General features: G+C 38.1%; 1 protein-coding gene across 2 annotated transcripts in view; it reads left to right on the top strand.

Moving 5' to 3' along the window:
* Positions 1-823: 823 nt before the first annotated feature.
* LOC103462942 (lymphocyte antigen 75-like) overlaps positions 824-8,519 on the top strand; it is a 9,581-nt gene continuing 1,885 nt past the window's right edge. The window contains exons 1-5 of one of the 2 annotated variants that reach the window (XM_008406015.2): positions 824-895; positions 3,623-3,724; positions 4,258-4,473; positions 5,489-5,700; positions 6,460-6,776. In XM_008406015.2, the coding sequence (XP_008404237.1) occupies positions 885-895; positions 3,623-3,724; positions 4,258-4,473; positions 5,489-5,700; positions 6,460-6,776 (858 nt within the window). In that variant the 5' untranslated portion in view covers positions 824-884. Of the gene's footprint in view, positions 896-3,493; positions 3,725-4,257; positions 4,474-5,488; positions 5,701-6,459; positions 6,777-8,519 lie in introns of those variants that run through there. The other variant, XM_017303919.1, reaches the window with a different exon arrangement.

Genomic DNA, 8,519 nt, shown 5'->3' with positions numbered 1-8,519 from the left:
TATAAAGAAGCTCCTGCCGTAGGCACAAAAATGCTCCTTCATCATGCTGTTTACAACCATTTTTAGCAGCACTGGACTGAGAAGTATCTCATATGATGAGCTCATCAGATRCTCAGCTCCAGGTGTTTGCTAATTATTGCATGAAAGAATCAAAACAAGATGTTTTTGATGAGTGAATAACATTGCAACATRGTATAAAGCTAAAAAAGTCGATTTTACATAACAGTCCCCGTTCAAATGTCTCCTACAGGTGAATAATTCTTCTCTATGCAGAAATTTATGGAACACAAAGTTTGGAAACATTTCATGGCCTTTCCCAGATTGATGGGCAGCAGCAGTTATTCTCAAAGGTCATTTGATTTTAGCTTCTTGCTAGCAGACAGGTGCATGCTTCAGAGCAGCAACCTGCTACTTTTAAAGAGATTCTTCACACGTGTTACATATAAACTGAACTTTCTGTCTAATCCTATAGGAGCTGTACTTTTATTTWCCCAGTTGTGGACATTTTCTTTCCTGATAGAAGCTAACGCTGTAACCCAGAATCCTTTAGAGTTTTAGTGACTTTAGTTAAAAGTCTCAGTTCAGACCACCTTGAACCTTTTTGACTGCTTTCTTTGAAATTGTGCTGGTTTAATGTGGACCTATCTGCACAGGAACACCTTGCTTTTTACGGTTTCTTTAAAGTTCAAAACAAACTGCAATCCTTAAAAGTTTACCAGTTTAAGGAAACCCATCTGAGTTTATCTTAATGTTTCGGCTCGGCTGTTGGCTCCGGCTCTCAGTCCAGAGACTCTGACTGCGCTAAGTGCTGCCAGCTGTGCCATAAAGACGGCGTCTCATGCGAGATAGCAGCCTCTGCCGATTTGATCCAGAAAGATGAGGGAATGGATTCAAGGTGAGTGACGTCAAGACGAGGCACAGAGCAGCTAATCCGAGAGAATTGAAATATCTGGAGGAGAAAGAAAGTCGTGTTTCCGGAGTAAGTCGTTGTTTCAGAGCAGAGATTGATTGATGGGCTGTTGTTAAAGGGGGGAGCGTGGAGCTGGGGGCGGGGGAAGCTTTAAAGTGGCTTAAAAAGTGGAAAATATGTCAGTGCTGCTTTTTACAAGACTTGCATTGCTGTTAATAAAATAATAAAAGCCACTCTGCCCCTGCCAAAGTAATTTATGTGTTTTCTTATTCTTTTCACCAACTTGATGAATTACTGTTTTTCCACTTTCTCAGTCACTACGGCGATACAGTAGAAGAAGAAACGACGAGTTCACAGGGTCAAGCTTTCCACGTTATAAATCTTAGGAATTGTTACAGAAAGCCTTGGGACCGATGTATCTGTGGAGGTTTGGGGAAAACAAAGCAGCTTTACTGGTTTCACTGGATACGCAGACAGTCGGTCAGTCAGTCTTCATCAAACTCAAACCACTTGGATAAACAAGTGGTATTTTCTTTCTGCTTCACCTCACTTTGTCACTGCAGAGGCAGATGGAAAGGTCAAGGGTCAAATTTTATGGTTCATCAGGTTTACTGTTCTCCTCCTTTCCTAAATTTAACTAAAAATTGTGCATCTTTCCAGGACAGTTTTTGGAAAAAATTTACTTTCAGGAGTACTTTTTACTTTTATTTCAGTACTAAGAWCTGTTGCTACTCTAACTTKACTGGATTCTCTAATACAGGTAACTTCCTTGAAGAAAGAACAAACATATTTAACCAAAAAGGTACGAAACACAAACACAGCTGCAGTTTAAAGTGAAACTTCTTGTTAGTGCATCAGTTTTGTTGTTTAATGTTGTTTTAAATAAGCGTTAATTTTATGTAAAGTTTAGCACATAAACTACAAAGCACAGAACTTCACAGTTTGATGACATTGGTTTAAAATATCAAATCAGATTTTATGGTTTGACTTTTACTTGAGTAATTTTTTAGATGGATACTCTTTAACTTGAGGAAAAATGTAATAGTTCTGCTTACTTGAGTGTAATTTTTGACGCTATAGAGAATGCCTACTYGACCTCTGACCTCTATAACATTTAAAGATTWTATTAAACCTCAAGCTTTTKGGGGTACAARTCTCTCACTGAGAACAAAAAATCTTGKAATRTGGTCTTTACCTCTGAAAACTTTTTTTTACATAACTGCCTGATTTAGAAGCGCGTTTGAAACATCTTGGGAAATTATCYTCAGGATTGTTTCAGAAAGMAATATTTGTTTTAAAGACTTCATCTTGCCCCTGATGCTCCTGCTTTACGTTTTATGAAGTTCTGTTTTTTTCCCCCTCAGTGAAACCAAATGTTTGTCAGAACGGTTTCTGAGATAGGCAAAAGAAAAATGAGTTTGTGAGCCTCGCCTCCCCTCGACAGCCATCCGGTTTCCATCACTCACTAATAACAAACCTGTGACACATCTGAGAAACATTCATGCCTGACATGCAGCCAGCTCTGCTAAACACAGGGAGGGACGAGACATTAAACAGCAGAAACACCAAATTCAATCTCAGTAACTTCATTTACTCCTCCAGCGTTTAACTTGCTGCAGCTCTGCTTTTGTTTGTGTCGGTTCAGATATTATCCAGCTCCAAAACTAAASCATWGTTGACCTTWTTTTCCTTAAMGTRTTAGAATTAGCTTCATTGGACAAACTTTCTGCAATCCATTAAGCAATAAATATGTTTTCTTTGTGATGTAAAGATGATTTAGCTCAAATAACTCTTGTTATTTAAGGTCCTGCAGGAACGCTGAAGTGTTTTTGGTCCATCAATCTAAGAACTACAGGAATGTGATTTGGCTCCATTCCTCATACGATAAAGAAGCACAGAATTTATTAGCATGGGAGGGAAATAAAGCAGAAAAATAACATTAGGGAAACTAGTTRCATTATTATGAAATATTTCTACTCTTACTTGAGTGAAATTTCTCTTTCTACCCACTGAATGAAAAACAAAAATTCACCAGACACAGAAACACACCTGCAGCTTTTGTTAAAATTTAATACGTTTTTATTGAAAAAAACTGATTTGGATTTTTTTTTATTTTGCCTGATTTTATTTATTTATTTTTAATTATTATGATTTTTGTCCTTAAAATACCAAAAATTCAACTGAACTTTCTATTGTGGTTCGTCTGATGACGTAATTTTAAAATATTAAATTGATCAGTTACTCAGTAACTGAGTAAACKTTTTACCAAATACTTTCTTACTCTTGAGTAATTTACTTTCACTGGAGTTCACCTCTGATTAATTACCTTTTTGTTGGAAGTGAAATGCGCTGCTGGATAATCAGTCAGCTTCCATTTTGAAAGGCCGTAGGGAAATCCTGCCTTCATTTTCCTGCAGGCAAATATGTTCTTAGGATGTTTTGCTCAGACCGGCGTGAATGTTAACTATTTATTTGTGCCTCATATGTAAATGTGTCTGAAGTGGTTTTGTGGTGTGAGCTGCGGCTGCACTTAAACCACGGCGAAGGGAAACTCTACCCCATAAACACAGGGAGAAAACACGGGACAGTTTTTCAACCAAATCCGCTGGTGCTCTTTTTTCACTGGGTGTTTTTAAATAATTAAGGAAGAAAACAAAGTTTTACTATGATGAGCATCCTGATTACACTGATGACCTTCCTCCTCTTCCTCAGCGCCGTCGGCACGGCAGCTGAACCCGGATCAGTTCTGTCAGTCGAATACAAACATGTGAAATCTGGTCACACCTGGAAAGATGCACAAGAGTTCTGCAGAAAGTAAGTTTTCTGTTGTTTTATTCTCAGTTAAGGATTAGAGTTAACAAACGTACCAGCTATCATTTAGTTTCATTTCCACTGATCCAGTTTAGGCCTGCCGCAATAATCAATATATCAATTAATCGCATGACGAATTAAAATGCATGATTTATCGTTTTCTCTCTTGCCACCAAGAACAGGACGACTGAAGTTTTCAGTTTGGTGTTTTGGTTTCAATCAGAAGGAATATTTTGTTTAAAGAGACTTCATAATTTATTTTATTTATTGGATTGTTTATTTTGTATATTTATAAAGTTTTCCAGTTCCAGTGTTAAATGTTCAGCAGAATTTTAAGTTCACTGATATTTGAGAATGTGCGTTTGCATTATTATGCCATTATGACCATTATATTACTTGAAAATGGTCTCAAAGCAACAATATTATTGTTTATTGCGATCATTTTATTCAGGAGCAAACACAGCAGCTGAGGTAAAGGTTCAGGTGTGTGCTGAAAGATAATTGAACAACCATATAACTACAGTTTGTCCTTGTAGAAACTTCTTGGACTTGGCCACCATCTACAACCAGGGACATGCAAACAATCTGTACCTGTTGGAGTATGAAGCCTGGATTGGTTTACACAGAGGAACATCAAACACATGGGAGTGGATCGATGGAGGAGATTATAATATTGACTGGGCATCAAATGAAGAAAGTAATGATGGTGAAATGTGCGCTGTACTCGGCTACCATTACTACTATTACAGAAAGTAAGACTGTTCGTTTTTCTGAATAAATAATCTGAGGCCTGACTTTAAACTCTGCTGATCGCATCCAGACTCAGTTTGCAAAACAAAGGAGGAAAAAATTGACTTCACAGTTCCAGACGGCCGATAGAAACATATCCTACAGGCTGCTGGCTTCATTTTATAGTTTCAATTCTTTTTACTTTTCGTTCCATCCACCACATCTAATTTGTGATGTGATTGTCAGTGTCGTGATCCATGTTTCTATGTGTTTATTTTTGAGTTTCTGTGTGATCCTGTTCCCTGTGAGTCTGTCTCTGCGTCTTTCCCCGTTGATTGTCTCCCAGGTGAGATTGCCCCTGTGTGTATTTAGTCTCACCTGTTGTCTCTGTTCTTCGTCGGATCCTTGTCAATCTATGTCGTCTGTTTCCGTGGATGCCTGTTTTTCCCGTGCTATTCTCTGTTGTTCCGTGTATGGATTATTATCATTAAATTCTTCATTTTTCATCACATCCTGGGTCTACCTGCGTCCTACCTCACCTCACAAACCAACTTCATGACAGTCAGGAATTAAAACAACTACAAAACGTAATGTTTGCAAAGCTTTCGTTCATTTGCACTGTCCTCTCTGCGACAGCAATTTGGTAAAACAAAGATTGTCTTGATTTAATTTTAAAGTTATTTTTCAGAGTTGCTTTTGTCATATTCAGATAAAGTTAATTTCCTTGTGTGGTGGCTGTGGTAGTTACTAAGTTATGAAAGAGCTGAACAACAAACACTCAAGATGAACCGATGTTTGTTCCCTCCTTTACAGAGGATCACCATAAAGTTTGCTCAGTTGATTTCTGCTGCAGCATATTTATATAATTATAGCTATCAGAAGTATTTACAGGTAAAGACGTTTCAGGGTTTGGCTGATGTGTTAAATTGTTTGAATTTGCTGTCATTAATCCAGTTAACAGCACAATGCTTTTGTTTGAATGCGGACATGAGGGTTAAAAGCATTAAGTTCTTCTTTTATTCATGTTTTTGCTTTAAGGATTTATAGCAGAGACTGTGAAATGAAATCATTCGCTGCGTGTCAGATAATAACCAGCAGCTCTACAACCATAACACAGAAGATGATGAGTTGGTCCGAGGCGAAGGATCACTGCATGAGTATCAGTCAGAAGCTGGCAACTTTTACAATGGATGGAATGAAGCTTTTCAGTAAACACGACTTTCCCATCTGGATCGGACTTCACAGACATGGTAAAAACAAACAACATTTCCTCCAGTTGTAGTTTGCAGTCGCTGCCCGCTGTGGAGCGTACAATCATGTGACGCATTTATAAGGCTTCGTAATAACAGACGACATACCGAGTTTTCATTTAAACTCTGTTGGACAGCACGGACTTCAAACTTTATAAAAGTGGTGTTTTTATATGGTTTTGTGGTTGTTTACTTCAAAATAAAGCCAGAAATAAGATCGATCATTTATTTTGTGGGGTCTAAATGTACCACATTTCAAAACAACCAATGAAAATGTGTTGACGGTCTGTTGCTAGGTAGAACGGAGACACGCGGAGAGAGACGAGGAGGCGATTTGGATACGGCAAGAGACTAGGGTGCAGCGATGCTGGGGATTTTACTAGGTTTTTAAGACTATAAGTGTTTTAGTTAGAGTTCGTGGTGTGTGCAGGGTTAGTAGTAGTTTTGCTAGCTATCGCTTCATGGCTTCATAGCAGCGCTGACGCACTGAGAAGAGAGACAGCGCGCCGGGATGGCCGTTTAGACCTCGTCTCCAATTAAACATTACTGCCAATAAACTAGATTTGACGCTAAAGTTGCTCAGGATTCAGAAAGTGATTAAGAAGAATCTCCTGCTTGAACTGAACATCCTGAGCAAAGGCAGTGATCTCCATTTGCAGATAGACGAGCTGCAGTTGTATCAGAGGTTATTTAGCTTTTCCTCATTCTAAGCTCAGGTGGAAAGAAATGTCTGACAAAATTATTCACTTTTTTCCTCAGACGGCTCATGGAAATGGAGTTTAGGCCTCAAGGAGGACAAATACTGGAACTTGGGGCCGAGTGACAACAAGGACTGTGTAAGCATCACTTCAGCGACAAAGAGTCTGGCTGCCGAGAACTGCCAGACCCTTCATCCGTTCATCTGCATGAACGACAACCTGATCCTGGTAAAGGAGGAAAAGAGCTGGGAGGAGGCGTTTGAGCACTGCCAAGGCCTTGGATTCAACAGCAACCTCCGCTTCAATCTGCTCAGCGTGAAGCCTGGAGATGAACACAACTATGTGGTGAACAGAATAACGGAGGCCGACACCGAAGAGGTGGGTTCAGGAGGAAATGTCGATCAGATCCATTTCATATTTGAATTATCTTTGAAACAGGGATGGAGCCGTTTTTAAACGTCCTGAGACTTCGAGACGCCATAGTTTTGTCAAAATTACGAAACTTAACTTCCTTTCCTCTTCACACACACAACAAACTGAATACGAGTTAAAAGCAACACAAGTTATCAGAGCCACCATCTCAGAGAAAATACAAAGTTGTTGCTAATGACTGTAAAACCTGGTTTCTAACACAAGGTGGTGTTTGGTCCTGGTTTAAAGTAGCACCTCTGTGTGTAAAATTATTTAATTTGTTTTTTAAAAACATGAATTTTAAGAAAGGACAGAAAAAAACACCAGGGAACCTGTAAACTTTGTCCACAGCCAGATATTAACAGATATGAAAAGTAAGTGGAGCAACATTTTAATAGAAGCAATGAAAAAACGTTTCAGCACTAACCAGCTAATTAATGATAATGTAATAAAGTAAATAGTGTGTTTGTGCTGCATAACAGGACAAACACACAGCAACACTAGAACAAACTGTCTGAGCCACATAATCAACCTTTTAAATTAAGGTACAAACTTCGCTTTTTCCAACAGATTCTGCATCTGAAAACTCACTGAACTGATGGTTTCATCAAGCCAAAAACTTAAATTCAGTCTTACTTTTAATGTTTTATGGTCATAATCCATGTCAGAGGAAATATTTCCATGTGGCTCTTTAAGCTGAAGTTGGTAAATGGCTAAAGGACGATTCCACCAAATTTTCTGCTACCTTCAGCATCTTTTATCTAGTCTAGTTAAAAAAACTACAACAGCTAGACTTTTCAAACCTGAACTGGATTATTCTCAACTAATAGCAGAATATTTAAAGCAAAGTGTGYGACATTTGTGAATCTTCAATAAAGTGCAATTTCAGAATTATTATTTTTTGCATACCTTGTTTTAATACCAATAAGTACTTTTGACTGAGTAGTTAACCGTTTTCCATCATTTTTTTGCTTTTTGCTTTATACAAAAAGCGATGTTCTGAAATATTTGTCGACATCCTAAGCATTCGGTCTTGATATCAGAAGAACCATTTTTACTTCCACCCCTTCTCTGCAAAACATGGAGCAAAATCTGAGTGACTTCATGGCAACAGAGAGGAAAATKTTGTTTTCTGGAGCCATTTTCTCGCTTTGGTTACATTATTTATCAGGGCCGTGCAGAGACCACTAAAGGGGCAGGTGCTCAAAAACAAAAAAGGGCCCATCTAACCGCATTTTAGGACAGAATATTAACAGCCTCTCAGCTTTCAGAGTTTAATAAACTACGATAAATAACAAAATTGTGAGATATACAATCAAAGCTAATGAACACCTCCATATAGAGCATAACACTATGCATATGCAAGATATTTAATTAGTAATTTCTTTCTGCAGGTCTATTTTGTTATAGGAAAGTTTTGCAATATTCAAACCCGCAATTTAGCAAGATATGTAAATCAGAGCTGGACCACCAGACATATTTTGTCTTTACAGAATTACACTAATAAAAATATAAACAAGGGCACAATGCAACCTTTTAGTGACTGTAATCTATAAAACAAAGAGCTGCCCATTTGCTGCAGTGGAGATGAAGATGGTTCATTCAGGAAAGCAGAGCTGCATCAAACTTTAACGTGGAACTGCAGAAAAAATGAAAAAAAAATTGAATTGTTAATGCATTGACATGCATTAACAATTCATGTCAATGCAT

The sequence above is a fragment of the Poecilia reticulata genome, linkage group LG3 (genome assembly GCF_000633615.1).
Source record: "Poecilia reticulata strain Guanapo linkage group LG3, Guppy_female_1.0+MT, whole genome shotgun sequence".
In the NCBI taxonomy this organism is placed as follows: domain Eukaryota; kingdom Metazoa; phylum Chordata; class Actinopteri; order Cyprinodontiformes; family Poeciliidae; genus Poecilia; species Poecilia reticulata.
This window is presented reverse-complemented; position numbering and strand designations above follow the sequence as displayed.